The sequence below is a fragment of the Phoxinus phoxinus genome (assembly GCF_949152265.1).
Source record: "Phoxinus phoxinus genome assembly, chromosome: 5".
Classification (NCBI taxonomy): domain Eukaryota; kingdom Metazoa; phylum Chordata; class Actinopteri; order Cypriniformes; family Leuciscidae; genus Phoxinus; species Phoxinus phoxinus.
Genome location: NC_136880.1, coordinates 8,629,538 through 8,650,763, shown reverse-complemented (window position 1 = coordinate 8,650,763; position 21,226 = coordinate 8,629,538). Strand labels below are relative to the sequence as shown.

Here is a 21,226-nt window from a genome sequence, read left to right as displayed (position 1 = left end):
AAATGGAGACACAGTGACATTCATGGCCATCTTACACCAGCAGTGAATCTTTTATAACAATGTAGGAGAACTTTAATGTGCATATTCTTTGAGATGTAATAAGCTAAATGTTTTGACAAATCACTGACCTTCCTTATCCCTTCCTTAGCATGTATGTCATCGTTGAATTCACAGAGGAGGCGACGGTTGGCATCGTAGCACAGTGCTGGACACACAGGGAAAATGGGGTACAAGAAAAATTTTCATAACATCAACAATATAATCTTGATCAAAAATATAAAAATTGAGAAATGTATATTTATATTTTAACAATGTCTCTGACTTCACCGGACGCATGCTAGAAACAATACAGCTACTGGCCACCTACAAACCCCACTAAAAGAGCAAAAAAAGAAGAGATTCCTGATAAACAAAATTGGATTTCCAGGAAAATACGTGTATTGGCAAATACTGGTAATGTTTCATTTATTTGAGGATACTTTAATTATCTGATTGTACATTATGATTATTATATTTTAATTGTTTTACCATTGGCTTTATATTTTCAGACAATTTTGTAAAGGCCCTCAAGTGGTGTAAAGCAGCAGAATACAATTCTGCAGTGGAGAGTGATGTTGACACCTACACAAAAAGGCCACAAAAAAAACCTGTCCGCTATGATGACAGCAGCGATGGTATGCATTACTTTCAGTATTTTGAGTGTAGTGTCTAGTGTAGTCCATTAATATCTTCTGATAGTGAAACAGAAAAAGTCAGATCATTATCAACTTTGTACATTAATAATCTCTATTTAGATGAGACACCACTGAGGGCACCCACAACAAGCAAAAGAAAGCATCAAGGTACCATTGTAAATACCATTCAACAAATGGCAATTTAAATTCAGGTTAAAGTAAATTAACATTTTGCATGCTATTTAGATGGACCATTTCCTAAAAAAAAACACATCAATTGTTGAGAAAAGGCCATACAAAGGTATAAGTATATTTGTATGCTCTTTTTAAACAACTAAATAAATTATTTAAAAATTAATGTTTACAATGAAAATTCCCCCCCTGAAACATATTTGTTATTTTTCATTGCTTTGATACAGCACCAGAGGCTACACTTCCCATCCCACCCCAGCATAAACCAAGTACATTAGTACAAACACATCAAACAGTATAGTACCATAAGTATACAAAATATATTTTCTGCAATTACATGTAATTATTTTTTGTCTTTGTATACTCAAAATAGAAAAAGTCAAAGAGTCTTCACAGAATGCAACCTATGACCATTCAGATCCCAGTACATCAAATGATTTATCTAAAGGTATAATTGAATAAATGATTTAACCAAACACTATGGGGTGAATTCACTAAGAATTAATTGCGAAATTATTATTGGATAAATTACTGCTGCCATGATCTATACAGAAACTTAATTTAAATAATTGTCACGATAAATGTATTTTAAATTATTTAAGAATAATTTGTATATAAATGTTGTACTTGTTGTACAGCAAAGAATGACACTGACTTTATTTAAATACTCAGATTTCAGCTGCTTAAAACATTCTACTGGTGCCTACTAAGACAGGTTTTTGTAGCAAAAGTGGCACATCCGTTTAGTGGATTCGTCTCAATATGATGTTTTTCAAGGTTCAAGTTGACAACTGTGTTTTTATCATGCTTGCAGATCTTGATGAATCACCCATATTTACTTCTGTGTCTGTGGCAGAATATATTACTGAAGGTAAAATGTAATTTGAATTCAACATCTGTAAACTTTATTTGAATTGATTTTAGTTTGAATTGAAAGTAACTGATGTTAGAAGTTAGATGAGGCAATGATAATAACATTGCGTATGCAACAAAATAACAGTTAAATAAGTAATATCATGAGGAATCAAATTGTCCATACAAGATACCTTTTCCCACACAGGATAATTCAAAGTTGAGTGCTTGTTGTATAACATTACATAACTTTTTTAGAGGAGAGACAAACATCTGCAAGGGCTGACCACATGAAGACCCAACGACCCAATGACCCAACCAAGAGTGAGCTTAAAGGTACATTTTATAGGCCTAAGAAACAAATGCATTGATTGTAAATTATAAAAAGAAAAAGAGTACATATTGATACCGAGTTTTTCCTTTAGATAGCGTTTTAAGTGAATTACGGTGTAAAGTTCATTTTTCCTCCAATTAGACAGGTTTATGATGTTTGTATTGTAGTTAATATATTACACTAACATTAGGCTACTTTTTGGTTCACCAAGTGTGTAACTGGTGCTCTCTAATTGCAGAAACACTAGAGGTTCTGCTACGAAAAGTAGACAGCCTGGCAGCCACCCAGAGAGAAATACTGATCCTACTTAGGAGACGCCAGGGTCATCAGAGAACGGAAGACATCCTGGAGCTCAATATTGCTCAGAGCAAAGAGGAGCTTGAGGCCCTTGACCACCGTCTTAAGGACTCTGATTTCAGAAAGAGTGTGGTGAGTATTTGGGTTATTTCCGGGGCGTAATAAAAAAAATATATATTTCCCATCCGCTGCTATATCTTGTCCTTTTCACCGTTAAGGGGTTTTCCCGTGCCTATAGGCATGTCAGTTGCGTCTTCCTTCTCCATGATCACAAGTTTGAGTCCTTTCAATATAAAAGGTGTCTTTATTGAATGAATCAGCTTTTTGAACGAATCAAAAATTTGTAATCATTAAGTCTGATAATAACTTTTGTAAGTGAAATACCTTTACCAAACTTAAAATGATAGTATTATATTGATAAAGTGAATTTGAGCACATAAATAAATGGTAGGCTACTTACATAATATTCGTGATTTCTGTTTTGTTCCAGATGCTGTTATGAAATGCAAGTCTGATCTGGGAGAGAAGGACGTAGAGTGCTACATTGCAGAGACACTGAAACATGTGCCAGCCCAACTGAAAAAACATGTTCAGGTATTGAATATAGGAAAATAGGGGGAACAAAGTCAAAATATTTCATATTAATCAGACAATGGTTCGATTTGATTGAAATGGAGGGCAAAACCTGCAAAACCAATATATATTTAAAAACGCAAATAAATAAATCCACAAAATTCTACATAAATAATTAAATGTGCGAGAAAAAAAGAGAGAAAAAAAACTAATGTTGGGGGGAAATGCAAAACGGAAAGTTTTCTTGAATTTACAACACAAATAAATCAACGTGCACGTCAAAGTTACACATCATACACAACTTGCATGAATAGTAAACTTCCATATCAAAGAAATAATCAACTCACTCTGTACTGACGAACACAATCTGGATCTCAAAGAGGGCCTATTCAGCCTATTTATCCCCTCTGTGTTAAACAAGAAATGTAGCATATCTACAACTACAACAGAACTTACGCTCTGATTGGCAGTGATTGTGTGTGTTTTTGACACTTCAGATGAATCACGTTATGTTGTCATCAATCGTCACATATCACAACGTAATCGCCTCAATATCTCACCAATTATATATAATTAAGTGAATATTTTTCACCCTTTTGGTGTTTTATCCAGTTATCACTTATTTATTTCCAACGCATGGGTCGGGTGATGCAATACACACACTTAGTTAAGCCCAAAACACAATTTCCACGGTAGTCAACATTTTCACAGCATTTTTGTTACAAACTGCTTTCATCACCCTGGACAGCTCCCATAACTAAGCTCATGTGCAGGTTTAAATATCAATAAATATAATATTATCTCCTTTAATTTAATTTGCTAAATGTACTTTATGTGACCTTAAGCCTATGAGTTTCCTCACAATATGCAACATTTAATCTACAAACATAAATCATCACTGCAGTTTGATGTATCCTACACGGGATAAGGTTAGATCAAAATCAGACTTACCTTTGTCTTTGAGAAGATTTTAAAATGGTATATTATTCCTGAATAATTAGCAGTAGCAAGAAACTGAACATTTCCTGTGAAGAGGGGAAAAAAACGTTACATGGGAAAAATGTCCTGTCCTCTGCAGAGTCGTTACAACAGACATTATTTTAATATACTTAAAGGCGGATAATAACAACCAATCAGCAATCGCTCCTTCGGAGTAATTTCGGATTTGTTTTACTGTTGCTGCGGGATTAAGGCAGCGTGCGTGAATTTCATAAGCAGGAACAAAAAAAGCTTGTAGTGAGAATGCAAAAAAAAAAAAAGATGCTAATTTTTATTCCAGCTAATAAAGTGTCCTTCAAAGACATAAGTTAATTTCGCCGTTTAGACCAAAAGGCCAGTTTATAAATTGCATTATTTGCAAAACATAATGTGACAGAACGGTGACAATGAAATACTTTCAATGACAGTGACATTGACAATGACTAACCTGTTGTTTTGTTGTTGTGCCGTTTCTTTAGGATCGACTGCCAGTACCTGCAGAATTGGAGTAGTTCGCTTGGTCTACATTCCTCGAAGTGTTCCCGTTGTTCAAACAAATTATAATTGTTATAATTATAATTAAAATGTTAATATGTACTGTTGTTTTCGAAATAAATGAGCTGAATTTACCTCATTTTGAGTAGCCTATGCATTCATCATTCAGCAGATTTAAATAGTCTTTAAATGAGGTGTGGGCAAATAAGGACAAAAACTGTCCGCCTTGAAAATTACATATTTAGTACCAGCACAGGACGTTGTCACAACGTCGTGCTTACTAACTAGTAACGTTGTCATAACGTCGTGCTTACTAACTGGTAACGTTGTCACAACGTCGTGCTTACTAACTAGTAACGTCACAAAGTTACGTTGTAGCAACGTATCTGGGAATTTCACTTTTCCGGTTGCCACGACGTAACTAATTACGTCGCCACGACGAAAGTTTGGTCACCATATTACGTTGCAGTTACGTAACAGTTACGTATTTGTGTTAGCTGGGATGTTTATTAAAGTGGGACCAAAAAATGTGCTGGATAATCCATCATTATAATGGCAGTGAATGGCATCCCAAAATTTGAAGCCCAAAAAAGTGTATCCATCCATTATAAAATGATGTTTCATCATCTCCATCAAAATACTTATGTTCTGCATATTTTGTTTTCTCTTACAGCTGAGAAGATTGATCAAGAAACCCTCCTTCTTTTAGATGATGTGACTTTTGGTGGGTGTAGCACATGCGTCGACATCCTTTTCAAACTTATCTTGTGATCTGGATGCTTCTCCGGATTCAGGCACGGAGACATCCATGTTTTGTTCAAGAGATTCATAAGACATCAGACTATCTGAGTTCCACGAGGTACGCAGGTTCCTATTAACTTGTTTTTTGCCCATTAAACTCAAAGGCGGGTTCCAACTTTCGTTTTACAGCTTAGCGAATAAAATCATCCGCCATAGGAGCAAATTAACGACCCGTTGACAAAATAATTCCTTCTTAACTAGAACAGGTGCAAATAACAGATCTACTCAGCAAGACGCCATCTTGGCCGCCTCTCAACAACGTTGTGATAAAAAATAAATACATAACCCGTCATGATCCCGCCCACCTGCTCCACTGATTCGTCGCCTGTTCCTGCATCTGAGGACTGGGCTAGATGAATGATTGACATGTGATTGGAAAGCTAACACCCTCAGCTTTGAACACGTGCCTGATATGTAGGGTGAAGTCAGGTAAAGTGGGACACTTTTTGGTAAATTGCATTTTAAACAACCTAAATCAGTTAGATTGTATAGATTGTAATGAAGGCCTATGGTAAAATTTTCCAAATTTATGTATTTATTAACAAACTGTTCATCTTTTAAACACCATCTGACACCCTCTTCAGCAAACTGGAAGCAATCAGGTTGAGTGGGACACTTTGTTAGGGAAAGTGGGACACTATTTTATGGTTAAAATGAACATGAGAAATACAAACCCAATTCCAATGAAGTTGGGATGTTGTGTAAAAGGTAAATAAAAACAGAATACATGCATTGAAAATGTGTGGCGCATTATGAAGCGCAATACAACAACGGAGACCTTCGATTAATTAAAAACTTGGAAGGATTTTTTTAAAAATGCATTTCTGGAACTAATGCAAAAACATTCTAAACTTCACTACATTCAATGAATGGAACTTTCATTAAGTCTACATCCTTTTACCACCTTTTATCAACTTCAGTGAACACATCCAAGACAGATGAAGTCATCGTCATCCATAAGTCCGTTGAGCTCTCCACAGGACTCATGATACCACCTTTGGCAGTGGCAGCAAGCCACCCATTCCTCATTGGCCTTTGGGTTGCTTGCATCACCATAGACCCCCTTGCAACCAGTACAGGGGTCACTTCCCTGAACTGTTTGCAGGGGAGGAACGGCAGCTTTTGGGGGGGCGGACACCAGAAGGCTTACGCACTTTGGTTGTTTTTGGTTTCTTTTTGTCTGCTTTGGCCTGGACAAAGTTGAAGTGTTCCTGGCTTGTTAGGTGGTAGCTGGGTGGCCTTGCCATAATCCTCTTCTTTCCCCTCTCTCTTGTAGGTACTTCAATAAGGTCTGGGAACCTTACAATGGAAGCCCACTCAGCTGTCCCACTCAACCTGAAGTGCACTGTCCCACTCAACCTAACTCTGTCAGGTTGAGTGGGACAGTGCTGTGAATCTAATTTTCGCAAATATTTTATACAGTTAGATGCTTATTGTTATTTATCTCTAATACAGAGACAGTATAAATATATGTAAAAGCAAAAGTTTTATTGTTACATCATAAGTGATAGAATTATCAACCTTATTATTCTAAAATAGCTTTACACTTGCCGGGTGGCTTACCGTGAGGTCTCAGGAGTCAAGCAATTTGAAAAATAACAACCAGACCACATCTGTGATGTTACACCAATCACAACCTTTATTTCATATTCAATAGACATTCAGCTACACAGTGACAATTGTTGTGATTGGCTTACAAAATTAACCCTTTACAAAATGATCTTGTCCCGGGCCCAGGCAAGACTGTCAGCTGGCCTGATGACGAGATCATCTTAGATGTAGAACTAAACTAATGTAACTGTAAACTAATAGTCTAATTTTCTACCATATACTGGAATTTAATAAAATTAGCTGCCAGATAAAAATTTTGCTGCTAGATAACTTGTTTTGCAGTTTTTTTTTTTTTTTCTGGTTTCACCTCACTCCAGTCTAAACTAAATTATTTTTTTGGTAATGAGCTGAAATAAGCTGAAAATACTATGTAGTTTATTGCATACATAAATTGTTTGTTCGTGTTACTTCACAGCTCTTTAACTTGAATGTATTGAAAGGATAGCCCCTTGAGATGTAACATCTCATTTTCAAGGGGGTCCTAGAAACACAAGCAGTATACAACACAGATAAGACAACATCAAACATAAAACAAAACAACAGTACAAGACAAAACTACAAAAACAAAACAAATGCTCAACCTGCTTCCCACATTCTTATGGGCTTCCCACACCCACACCAGTTTCAGTACAGCATCTCAGCATCATGCAATGTCAACATAGAGCCACATACAGTGTTGTGCCCGTTCATACTTAAAAAGAACTAGCTCAAAGTTCAGTTCACACAGATGATAATGAACTAGTTCATGTTCATAGTTCATTTTAAAAAAAAAAATGAACTAAGTTCACATATCTAAAAATGAACTAGTTCACGTTCATTTTTTAAAATTCTTTTAACAAAGATGTAGGCTATTATTAATAATAATGTTATTTCAACACAGTATCTCGTTATTTCGAAATAATATGTGTGCGGGCATCTGTAAATCCGGTGACACGTGTATTGATTTTTATTAATAAACAAGTGTTTTCTCTAAAAGTGTCGACTCGGCTGCAAAGATGAAGTTGACGATCGCCATCTCAGTGTGAACGCGCTTATAGAGAGAAATGCACATAAATAAGCCTAATAATGGATTTTCAGAGAGTAGCCTTTTTCTTTTTTCGTTTTGAATTATTTCGTTTAAAGACATTTCAAGCTTTGTGTATTTTATGTATTTGTCATGTCTGTGTGAGGCATACACTGAGTTTCGTTAAGTTAGGATGTGCTCTAGTTTACGTGCAATGCAAGTGAGCGCGCGGGCGCCTCCGTTATATTTGTTTCGTCGGCCTATTCATTAAATACAGGCAATTGGTTGATGAAAAATTTATTAAAATTAAGATACAATTTATACAAAACGAAATTCACTTTAAAGAAAGGCTTTCTATAACAACTTCAACGGTCAAAATCATGTCTGACCCGCTCCATGTCTCATATTGCGCATCCTATCTTACTCGGTCGTGCTGTTCACTTTTCATAAACCCTCCTGCGTCATCCACTATCACCTCACGTATGTGCTGGTAGCGGGTGGTTTAAATCGTGTGTTTAGAACGCCACTGATATGTGTTATCTTTTTAATTGTAGCGTTTCATTTAAGCACTTGTCCGATGGTGCATTTTCATCAGCTCAGAATAGGTGTTTGCCCACCCTTCAGGTATGTAAATTGTCCCTGTATTGAGTGGTGGTTATGATGGCGTGTGGTATACTGAGTCGCTATGTCACTGTTAATGCGTTGCTTACTGTAACCCAGTTAATCGGTGGTTGTGATGATCGCGGTAAACAAGTAGCCTGTGGGTATTACATGTGGGGTAATGTCGTCTTTTGGTAAGTGTCATGTAAGATGTTTGGAAGGTTGTAGTGGAAAGAGAGGCACTAACATCCCGCTGCTTCTCTTTAAAGCGTTCGTGAGGCGCTGTGCCCGGTTGCATAAAGCACCTTAAGTTTTTCCCTTAAGTATGACACTTAAGGGGCGATTTCCCCTTACCTAAGAGAATAACTTAAGGTGTTGCATATAATCTCTTAAACGATTCTCTTAGGTAAGGGAAACATTTAAGTGTTTCACAACAGCGATCCTGGATTCACGTTATAAAAGTCTGTTGTTGCCATAGATACGCAAAACACTAACACTAGCGGTTTCATCAAATAAAGTAGCCTAGGCTATCGGAATCATAGACAGTATAGCTATAAACGATCGGAATGGATAAAGAAAACAAAAAAAGAAAGCCTAATTGGACAGAGGAGGAGAAATGTATTCTTCTTGACGAATATAGTAAAAGAAAAACACTTTTGAAAAGCAAACTAAATCCCAATGTAACTGCGGCGAAAAAACAGAAACAGTGGGAAGAAATAACGGAAAAAATTAATGCAAGGAATCTTGATGTGAAGAGGAGTTTAGGAAGTCCTTAAAAAATATGATAACATCTCTGTATTCGCAAAAAAAGAGCTGAGCGCTTATAAGAAAGAAGCCAACAAAACAGGTAATATTAGACTATACGCTTTTAAGATTCATGGTGAAGAGTTCGCTAAGATCTAACGATACAAAACTGACCAACAGGTGGAGGACCCCCACCGGCTGAGTTGCCGGACTGTACTATAATGGTTCAAAACATCATTGGAGCTGACTCACCTGTCCTGTCTGGCATCTGTGGAGGTTTAGAGAGTGAGGCTGAACCAGCGCAACAGTGTAACGTTAACATAGAGTGAGGCATTATTGTACTGTATCAGCATATAGCTAACACTAGTGGCTTAAAGTATACATTATTATTTTGACATAATTAGAGACATAATATGTTATAACATAATGACATTCCTTTCACACTTAGACCCTTACAGCGCTCTGAAAAACAAATTCAGCACCATCAAATCGCCAGCAGAGCGCCGTTACAGGCAACCCCCAAGTAATGATTTATGTAGCGATTGGTTCAGCCTATTATTAATCTATTAAATTAATAAATAATCTATTATAATTAATCTATTAATAATTAATCCAATGTAGAACAGCTTTAATACTATTTTTAAGATTTCCGTAATTTTCCCCATCACTTGCATATTTTCAGAAGACCGCAAACATCACCTGCAAGTGCAACCACAACAAGAGAAGATGTGCTGGAACTGCAGAGAGAGGTTCTACAGCTACAAAAGGAGAAACTGCAGCTGGAGATTGAAAAACGTAAGAAGGAGACGGAAACCACTTGGCAGCTCTATAATTTTATTCTAAATAGCAAACTTTTACAGCTGAAGGAAAAATAACAATAACTGAAATAGAGTAATTTTTTTGACAATTGTTTTTTCAGATTTCAGATTGTGTGTGTGTATGTTATAATTAAAAATAAAAACTACGAATACTACTATACTACTACATCTTATTAAGATTACTACTATTACTACAACTATATTATCAATTAAAGAAAGCATTGACAATGGCATCTCTAGCAGCATATCCAGCCTGTTGGAAATCTTGATTTTGCATCAGATGCAGTTCTTCATAGCCCTCTTCATTCCCGTGCTCATCCTCTTCTTCGATAGCAGCATACGTCTTGGAAAGGTTGAAGAGTACAACACAGGCTACAATAATTCTGCATGCCCTCGAAGGCTTAATACGCAGTTCGCTGTGGAGACAGTGAAACCTGCGCTTCAGCTGTCCGATGGTCCTCTCAATAATCGACCGTGTGTGGGTCAGCGCATTATTGTACCTTTCCTATTCGGGTAAAAAAAAATATATCAACAGTGATATCAACAGTGCTTTAAGATAAATACTATGAAGGTAATTTATTGCATGAAAGATTTTCTTTCAGAATGCAAAAGATGATATTTGAGGCTTTGATTATTTTAAAAAAGGTGCTACAGAATTGACAACGCGTATAACAGCAACAATAGAAAGTTTGACGAAAACTGTGCCGAAATTGCAAGTGCGCAAATTTTATTACACCTATAATTTAGTAAACTACTGCTAATATTTAATTAATGCTCACAATTTGATTAACATTTTCCATGCAAATCTTTTAGGCACCAAATTCTACCTTCATAGTAATATACATATGTATTAATTAATTACATGCCTGTGCAGCATTACGGGGATTCAAGAAGGGCGTCATGAGCCATGGACGGCAGGGGTAACCACTGTCCCCGAGCAGGAGACCAGTGTGCACTCCAGCTTCAAAATCTCTCCCTAGTTTGCTCTCTGCCAAAATCCTAGAGTCATGTGTACTCCCGGGCCATAATGCAACAACATTTGTAATGTTGCAGAGATGGTCACACACTAATTGTACATTTATTGAATGGTAGCCTTTTCTTTTTACGTACTGGTCTTCGTGTGTTTGGGGCGCCTGTATTCTGATATGTGTGCCGTCAATAACACCACATATGCGAGGAAAACCTGCTTTCCGAAAAAAACTGGTTTGAATGACCTCCTGGTGATGACGGGGTGGAAACTTGATCGTTGCGTTTAAATGACGGGAAAGAGCCCCCGCAACCCGGTGAACCACTCTGCTGACAGACGATTTATGTACGTGGAAAACATCTCCCACTATCGTCTGAAAACTCCCAGTTGCAAAAAAACGCAGTGCTATAAGAAGTTGTAACACCGCAGGTAAAGAGTGGTTCAATGTGTGACACGGTCAAGGTCGCCGTCTAATCTGTTAGTGATCTCAAATATTGCGCGTCGATCAAAGCGGTATTCTTGCAACAATTTTTCATCGCTAAGATGGTCCAAAGGGTTCTCCCTATCCCTAAAAATTCTTCTTGGCACATAATGATCTTCAGCTGGTTCCATAAATTCAGCCATGTCGTCTTATTTTTTGTTCGCGTTACTCTTAAGGTTACGATTTCCAAACCTTAAGTTATACTTACGGAAATGACCGTTAAGGGGTTTTATGCAACACTTAACGCGTTTTAAGGGATTACTTAAGTGAAAAAACAGCCTTTAAGGGAAATTCTAAGTGTTTATGACGTTTCACTTAAGGGTATTTTCCTGCAACACCCTTAGGTTTAAGGGAAACATAAGGGCAAACTTAGGGGAAAATTTCACTTAAGGTGCTTTATGCAACCGGGCACAGGTCCTCCCTTTCGTCCTCAGGACCATTGTGCTGGTTCTCTGCACAATCTCCCTCTCGTTCTTCCGTGTTCCTATGAACTTGAGTCCACCTGGATAACCACGGTGCTTGCGCTGCCCTCCGTGTCGCGCTGATCGTGCTGGCGGGAATTCATAAGGGCACAGGATTTATACTGTCTACTTCCTTTCGTTTTTAGTGTGATAGAAAAGTTGATTAATAATAATTGACTGTTATTTGTACGAGAACCAGTGTGTGTGTGTGCACACGCTCGTGTATGTGTGTGTGTGCTGCACCAGCTCTATCTGCTGTGATTCTTTTCTGTTTCTTTAGGTCAGCTGTTTATTTTGTTTAGATTTTGTTTCTGTAACTACTGTTGTGTGTTGTTGTGGACCTTGATTATTATATTTTATTTTTGGGTTTACAAATTCAGCTATTTATCTTGTTTTCTCCCAGGAACTGAGGTGACCAGGCGGGAGGACCCTCGAGTGCATTTGTGGTGGTGGTAGTGTTGCAGTGGGTGACACCTTTGGAGTGCTTGCGTGTATGATCCAAGTGCACGGTGACGTGTGTGTGAGAGTAGAATTACGCTTTTGGAAAAGCCATTAAGTGGTCCTTCCGCCGGTAAGCTCAGCCTGGTCGTTTTGTTTTACTTTTTGTTTGACAAACTCCTCCTACCTTCGTGGGTAGAGGACTATGTCGGTGTGTGCCACTCATATTGCCCCCTTGTGAGCACCTGTTTTTTTGTGCCTTGACATTTGTGCATTGAGCGCTGTGTGCCTTTGTTTTAAAAGAAGATACTGTTTTTAACTATTTTTGTATGTCAATAAAAGACCTTTTTGTAATTATGTTGTACTCTTGTCTCTAACCTCCCTGACACACACGAACCTGTGTGACCTAATGCTAACTGCTGGGTTATTTAGATATTCCCTGATTTATTCAGGGTGGCGTAGTCGACAATTATCACCATAAGCAAAGTAACTTATTGAAATCCTTTACCGCTCCGTCACACGTGCATTTATAAGCCTAATCATTATGATACTAAAATCCTAACAAATAGGCTACTATGTACAAAAAATCAGATGAGCCCATAATATGAACAGTTAGCCTAAGCATTTTCCTCCCATAGAAAACCATTAGGCTATACGAACGCTTAATGTGGCTTAATGCAGATTAGAATGTTCCCTTATTTATGTCGAAATAACGAGATATCGATACTAGGCTACTGTGTCCACCAGTGACGTGCGGTGATGTCTTAAAGAGGCTAGGCACTGAGTTATGAAAACCAGATTACCTGATTTATTGTTTAGGCTTATATATATAATACGGAATAACAGTAAATGTTACGCACAAGCGCGGCATATCAAGAAATGTACAAATCAGGATGTATATTGTGTAGCCTACTCCCACAGTCAGTCTCTCTCTCTCTCTCTCTCTCTCTCTCTCTCTCTCTCTCACACACACACACACACACACACACACACACACACACACACACACACACACACACACACACACACACACACACACACACACACACACACACACACACACACACACACACACACACACACACACACACACACACACACAGGTAACGTTATTAATGTCCACTTCAGCATCAGAATGCAACCATTCTTGATCCTAATTGTAGCACAGCGGCCAACTATGTTTGTCAGTCAGCAAAAGTAAAAATCACGCAAATGACTTGCATTAATTCAACCACATGTATCAATTCAAATATTAAGCACAAAATAGTTTTTGACTCACCAATCGGTAGATTATTTGTACATAAAATCCATCCACCGCTCTTTCCTCGTAAAGACGTCGATCACAGCTTTGTAAAATACCAGTCTGTTTGAAACGATCGGACAATGGTTGGGCCCTTTTGCTGCACTAGTCCATGTAAGTCTGGCGTAGACCTCAATCTTGCTATTAACTCAGATTTTGAATTAAAATCGAGCTTGGAAAAAATTCTTCACAAAACTCTGTGATATCGGATATCGGCCAGTGCTGTCATTTTGAATTTGGGGGGGATTAGGTAGCTGTGGTGAAATGACGTTAGCTACGCAAATGTCCAGTAATATATCGATTTTGATTGGTCCATGTCTGATATGTGACGGAGATGCTTACTGGCATAACATATTTACATCCAAAGGCACAGCAGATTTGTGCTTTTTGCCATACATGTTGAAGAATACAGGATCGAAGTGCGCATGCGCAACATGGGTTTTTCGCTTGTCGTCTGCAATGAATGGACCGTAAAAGCACTGCTTATTCTACCATTTGATTATGCGTAACTGCTACATTTGTCATCATAACGTCTAAACAATTGGAATAACACACATATTGCATATATAAAATCACAACAATAAACAGTAAAAATACAAATAAAAGTTTATTGTTTAATAAACATTTTAATTTTTTTTATTACCCAGACCGCACGTCACTGGTGTCCACCGTGGTCTCCTTTTAGATCAGCGGAAACGATGTTTGCTTGTTTGGGATCTGACTGTCCAGCGTATTTGAAAAAGTTAAGCAAACTTTCCTGACATTTTCCCCCTGAGTGAAACGATCGAGGCTAACATCAATCTCAACTCGTACAACAAGCGCGCGCGTCACAAACATTGTGTCACGGGTCAGGGTGTGTCACCGGCACCTCTCTGTCAGAAAGCAGGAAGGCTGGAGTGAAAAAGTCAATGAGCATTGAGATAGAAATGAGCGACACGAATTAGGCTCACCAGAGTAGGAAGCAGGTGGGTTGAGTCGAGGTTCGGATCGGCGAGGCACTACCACCTCGGCGTTAGGTGGATCAGGTGCTGTAGGAACCATGGGAGGACTGGTCTGTAGCTGTTCGAGCCGATGAGTAATCGCAGCTAACTGCTGTGACATCTCTGTCATGGCCTGACGAGAAGCCGCTAATTCCTCCTGCTGTCGTCCTAGCAGAACGCCCTGCTGAGCAATGGCCCGACGCAGTTCCGTCTCCTCTGCTGAGTCCATTTGGTCAGTGGATTCTGTCGAGTAGGCCTGATGTGAAGAGATGAGGAGGACTCAAATGCAGTGATGAGAAGTGAAAAGTTTATTACTAAACTTAGTGAACAACATAAACTTTAGTGACACAGTGAACAAGTGTTAGTCTATTGGTGGTTCCTGTGAGCACAGCCCACACACGGATGACGAGAGAAGAGGAGACCACCGACAGACAGAGAGATCCCAGGAGTGTCCAGCAATGGACGAGAGTAGGATCCAGCAGGGAACAGTCCTGCACCGACCCCCACGTCTAGGATTCCTGAACACAGATCACAGGTAAGCAACACAGAGAACACCAACGGACAAGGACTGCACACCCGACATGAAACAATCCACTGACAACACTGGTAGACACAGCTGGGAATATAAAGGGTAGGGGAAACGAGCAACAGGTGAGGAAGATCAACTCGTGATTGTGCTAATTGCCCACATCACGAGCTGCAGAAATGACAGGACAAAACAAAACAACAGAGAGGTGCCGGTGACACACCCTGACCCGTGACACATTGAACACTACACAAACAGTAATTATTTTTTTTTCATTTAGGCAATTAATTTTAGTGACACAGGAGGTGCCGGATCCAATAAAAAAGGTTCCAGATCCAATGTCGGAGGTGACGGAACATGTTCCGGCGTGTTCCGGCTCAAATTAAGCCCTGGTAAAACCTGACTTTTCAAATGAGCGTGAACTGCGCGTGCTGCTCATTCCTGCCAGAGTGAGCGCCGCTCTCGTTCACGTTCATTGTATGAAAAGTGATTCGTTCAGTTCAGCGAAAATATGAACGAGTTCATTGAACGCGTTCATGCACAACACTGGCCACATACTAGCAAAAGAACTTAACAAATACAACTTTTGATTTCAATATAGGCTACTAGTAAATGGTGAAATTAACATTAAGAAAGATTAATTAATGCTGTAGAAGTGCAGTTTATTAGTCTAACAGTTAACTAGAGTTTAATAAATGGAACCATATTGTAAAGTGTTGCCGATTTGTTATACACCGATTCAGTGTTGGAAAGATCGGTTGTTAAAAAAAAACATTCATTTAAGTAATCATTCAAATTAGTCATTATTTCGCGAATCGGACGTGTCATTAGTGGACGGACGTGTACGCGTTAACTTATGAGATTATCCCAGCAGTTTAGAACATCGCACAAAATTTGTGTCAACAGAAAATATTTCATGACTGGATAGTTTTTTCCGTTTATTGAAAGTATTGTTTAGCTATGTCAGCTTATATGGGGAACGCATTTCAGAGAAGATAAGGCAAGTTTTTTTGTTTTTTAGCACAATTCACACCCAGCGGTAATTCAATTAATAAATCTTCGGTCTTCTGACCTTTTACCATCGTGTCAATTGATTTTGATTAATATGAGCGAGGGAGAAAGAGAGAACAAGATGAAGAGAGTGCGCCCGTGACTCTCTCTCTCAGCTTGTTCTTTGTATTGGATCTTTCCATAGACAGTATATAAGATGAACACAGCGACCCCATATATTTCAACCATAGACAGTATATAAGAGGGGATCTTTCAGAAGTGCCCAAGCGCAGCAGAGATTTACATTAGGCTATTCACCGATCAAATAAGGCTTTGGCGGGAGAAAAATACGCTTTGGCGGCCGCCCTAAAAAATTCAATGCAGGAAAAACCCTGCATTAGAGCTGGCCTGTTAGGTTACGTAACGTTAAGTCTCGTAAACGCTGCGCTGTTTCTTACCTTTTACCATCGTGTCAATTGTTTTTGATTAATATGAGCGAGGGAGAAAGAGAGAACAAGATGAAGAGAGTGCGCCCGTGACTCTCTCTCTCAGCTTGTTCTTTGCTGGCCAAAAATATGTGCAACCATCTCTCTACATTGTTATATATTAAAGATACTTTACAATCAGTTATCATTCCTCAATGTCAGAGCCCTTTTTTTGTCCCAGTCCAGCCCTGACTTCACTCATGAGCTCCATCCACTGCAGTTTACATCTGGAAGCATTTGCTACCAAGAAGATGCACACAGATCTCAGATGTGCCTTAGATATGTGTCACAATCAATGTCTGTCTTCCTCATCTGTCTCTGCACCACACTCCCCAGAATCCTCCTTGGCACACACCTGCACTCACTCTCCTCTAAGTAGTAATCACCGTCACCTGGATCTCATTACCAGCTCACCTTTATATTCAGCACACTGTAAAAACTAATCTATAGAATTTACCCAATAAATGTGAGGTAACAATTTGCATCGACTTTGGTGGGGTATATTTAATCCCATATATTGAGTATAAACTATCTGAAGTAAAAAGCTATTAAATACTTGTATAAATTGGGTAACAATACCTCACATTTATGTATATATTCAACAGCTACTTACTCGTTAAAATTAGGTAAAAATTATCTCTTCAAATCAAAGTTAATTAATATCAGTTAATAACAATTACTTATTCAGAGAAGGTAAAATGTACCCCCCACATTAAAGACTTTCAGATGGTCCATTAGATCAATGTTTTTAATCCAAAAAATCCTATGCACACTCAAAATATAGGGCAGGGCTTATTTTTGAGGCTGTGGACCTTTTCCAGTAGATTTGCCCCGTCAATTTCCAAAAAAAAGTTTTTGAAAAGCTTCAAACGTGTTCTTCAGCTCCTTTGGATATTCGATGTTGATTGCATAAATGAGTCCCATTAGCAGTATGCATGCCTTTGTTCGGCTTCCACATCCTTCCATCACTTGGTTTCCCTCGATCACAATAGACAAATATGATGGATCCTCCTCAGCCATGATATTGTGCTTCACAATCACCTTCATCGTTTTGTCTGTGTAGTCCTCACATTCCTACATGTTAAAAAGAAACAAACAATGCACTATCATAAAGATTATATCGATTAGCATTAACGTTACATTATAAATATAATCTATTATTATGAAGATATCTGCAGGGCTTGAAGAACACAAATACATCTTAAAACGTTGCAATCATGTTTATTGTGTCCAAAACATCCTTATCTGCATGTATTCAGCGATCTTTGGAAACTTTGTTGTGGTCAGGTGGTTTCAGACATAGATATTATATAGAGACTAGATGCCCTATTGGCCGCTGGGCACTGAGAAATACGGCCGCCATCTTAAACCGGTTGTACTCCTAGTTCCGTTGCTTAGCAGCAGTCAGATTCCAGAGCACTGTGGAGCATTTTCCTGTTCTAATCGGCGGATCAGCGCAAATAGGGCCCGGGATTACTTTTCACAAGTAAATTTTAACATTACCGTACTTTTGGTTGTATTTTGTGAATAGAATATTACCAGATAATTGAGAAGGAGCAAGGATCTTTGATATTACTGTACTGAAATCGTAGCCAGCTAACGTTAGCTAGGCTACATGTATGTTTACTGCATCACTCGGCATGGAGAGGTTGGGTAAAGTAATAATTACAAGAGCTTCTCGGTTATCAGATACAAGCATTCAACGGCCCTGTAGTATAAGCATATATAAATATAGGTTATTTGTGTTTGCGCACGTGATATCAGGAAGCAATGTAATAACGTTACCTGTGTAATACACACATGACAGCGATGCGCAAATCGAGTGTGTGTTTGTTTGTGTGTGTGTGTGAGAGAGAAAGTGTGTGTGTGTCACAAATCATTATTGTTTCTTCAACTTATTAAAATATCTTACTTTACTGCAACTATCTGTTTCTGCTTCTTTACTGCAACTATCTGTTTCTGCTTCTTTATCATATTTATAGTGTGTGATTTATAAAATACCTTATATCCTACATCACATATTTTGATTTTGGACGTCTGGTCACTTTATATCTTAGCCTATATCAGAATATTATATTACTGTTAAGCCTACTATGAATATTAAAATATGCCGAACCATGTGTCCTGTATCATAGCTACATGAATGACATTTGCAGAAAAAAACCCAGCGTGAAAATCAGTTCGGTATTCAGTAGGGCTGTTACGATTAATCGCGATTAATCGAAATCCAAAATAAAAGTTTGTGTTTACATAATATATGTGTGTGTGTTGTGTATAATTATTTTGTATATTTAAATACACACACATGCATGTATATATTTAATAAAAATGTGTTATTTATATATAAAATAGTTTTATTTATATATAATATAAATCATATAAAAATATATATGCAGTATACAAATGCAAATAATTCTCAAATATATACATGCATGTGTGTGTATTTATATATACAAAATAATTATACACAATACACACACATTAACTATGTAAACACAAACTTTTATTTTGGATTTCGATTAATCGCGATTAATCGTTACAGCCCTAGTATTCAGTATGATTAATTAAATGCGCTGACAGCTAATTGCACCTGCCATACAGATTACACTGAGTGGAGCGGGTGACCGGTTTAAGATGGCGGCCCCACGGCTCGACCGCGCTAGTAGGCAGTAGCGGTCGATAGGGCGTCTATCTATATGATGTCTATGGTTTCAGATGTCACATGGCTCTTCTTTGTGATATATATATATGGAGTATAATAATGTGCACACTGCGCCCCCCGGCTGCCAGTGTGTATTGAAAACACAAGTTACGTCTGAGTATCCAGCGCTCTTATGATTACATCATATATTCAATAAATATAATTCCTCTATACAGAAATCTGACATAAACCTATGATAATCTATAAATATTTCTCCAAATCTGCATATTTTTGAGCTGAAAGCACTAAGGGACGTTGTTAGGTCAGCTCTGTCATGACGACAACAGAGTTATTTATGAATGGGAGCGGATGACGCGCATAATTCATATTAAAGGTATCAACTGTTTTTTTTATTGCATAACTCCTGAAATAAATTTATACATAACGGTCACTATAAGTTTCTCAGAATAAAATAGTGGTCAAATACTGAAACCTGAGTCTTATATCTTTTTAATAATGTATAATTTGTCAAGGTAATCACATTAAATCTGATAGTAACTTTGAACACGTTGCCCAACGGCCGACCGTCGGCTTGATGTGTCCCGGGCCATGGTGACACCAGCGACAGATTCAAACTTTAATTTCAAGTAATGGCATGTTAAAACAAACGAAAGCTGAATACAAGTGAAGTGTAATATCTCATAATTAAAAAATATCTATACAGCACTCCTATGTAAATACCTTACCTTCACTTCTGCTGTTCGATGGCAGCCATGAGAGGATCCAGCATCGCCCACACTCATTCAAAACCGCGGGCTGACGCATGCGCAATTTAAAGCAAAAAAAACTCACGGTTTGGGGGTATATTTTACTGCATTTTTCTATGTGATGGTTCTTACTGTTGACGAATGGGTAGCATATGTAGAATTTACCCATTACTTTAGAATTCGTTGGCTTAAATTAATTTCACATTTATTTGTATAGCGCTTTTCACAATACACATTTCAAAGCAGCTTTACAGAAAATACATGTGTCCACATTACAATTTAGAGTGATTGTTATCAGAGGTAACATAACTGTAAAAGTTATGCAATTCAGAAATGTACGTTAGTAAAAAAGGTATTAATTTAAACAATGTAATAATTAATGCAGAAACAATGAGCTCATTGAAGTAATGAATACTTGTTTGTTAACAAATTATGACATTTAGAAAATATAGCAGTGGTGCATGTTGATTCAGAGTTTGCGTCATCTGAGTTCGCACCGTCTCTTCACAGGTGTTGGGCATCTAAATAATAATATAATAATAATAATGACTTTATTCTGGACTCAAAAATGGAAGGTCCATAATACAAGTTTAAAAAAAGAAACATAAAAATTAAAAATTACAATAGTTACATCACAGCAATAAATATACAATAAAATTGAAATACATTAGTAAAAGGTCAATAACTTTCACTTGTAATATACAAACAGGAGCGCCAATGTCTCCACAATCTAGATGTATACCTGACAGAGCTAAAATCATTATGGGCTAAAGCTTGTATAATTCTGTTTTCAGAGACAGACATTCTACACATGTATCGACAAATACGATTCCTTATTAAGGCAGAACAGGTAGGCACACGAACATTAACCAACATTTGACTAGCACTACACCATCTTGGTTGTTTTAGAAGCAGTCTCATGCCATCATTGTACGCTACCTTCAGTCTCTGCATGTTCTTTTTGCTGTAAGACCGCCACAAGTGGGCAGTATAAAGTGGTGTACAGAATGCTTTGAATAAGGCTACCTTAACATATTCAGAACACATGCCAAATTTACGTGCAAGCACATTTGCCTGAGCATAAATCTTGCGACACTGTCTATTGATGTCCTTATCATCTGATAAATCATTTACAATATGATGGCCAAGATATTTAATCTCATCACACACTTTAAGGGCAATACCAGATAAGTAAAAATCAGGGAATACTAATTTCCT

At 37.9% G+C, this 21,226-nt stretch overlaps 2 protein-coding genes across 2 annotated transcripts; one reads left to right on the top strand and one right to left on the bottom strand.

Moving 5' to 3' along the window:
* Positions 1 to 233: 233 nt before the first annotated feature.
* On the top strand, positions 234 to 2,617 carry LOC306998925 (uncharacterized protein; the record flags this gene model as incomplete). Its single annotated transcript, XM_079613323.1, has 9 exons — positions 234 to 674; positions 795 to 842; positions 921 to 975; positions 1,094 to 1,135; positions 1,240 to 1,314; positions 1,681 to 1,737; positions 1,977 to 2,054; positions 2,291 to 2,481; positions 2,588 to 2,617. The coding sequence occupies exons 3-9, from the start codon at positions 921 to 923 to the stop codon at positions 2,615 to 2,617; spliced, it is 528 nt and encodes a 175-aa protein (XP_079469449.1). The 5' UTR covers positions 234 to 674; positions 795 to 842.
* A 7,478-nt stretch (positions 2,618 to 10,095) lies between these two features.
* On the bottom strand, positions 10,096 to 20,044 carry LOC306998924 (uncharacterized protein; the record flags this gene model as incomplete). Its single annotated transcript, XM_079613322.1, has 6 exons — positions 10,096 to 10,477; positions 10,839 to 11,344; positions 14,570 to 14,855; positions 15,033 to 15,117; positions 17,472 to 17,674; positions 19,988 to 20,044. 6 exons carry the CDS (start codon positions 20,042 to 20,044, stop codon positions 10,178 to 10,180), a joined length of 1,437 nt encoding a protein of 478 aa, XP_079469448.1. The 3' UTR covers positions 10,096 to 10,177.
* Positions 20,045 to 21,226: the final 1,182 nt, after the last annotated feature.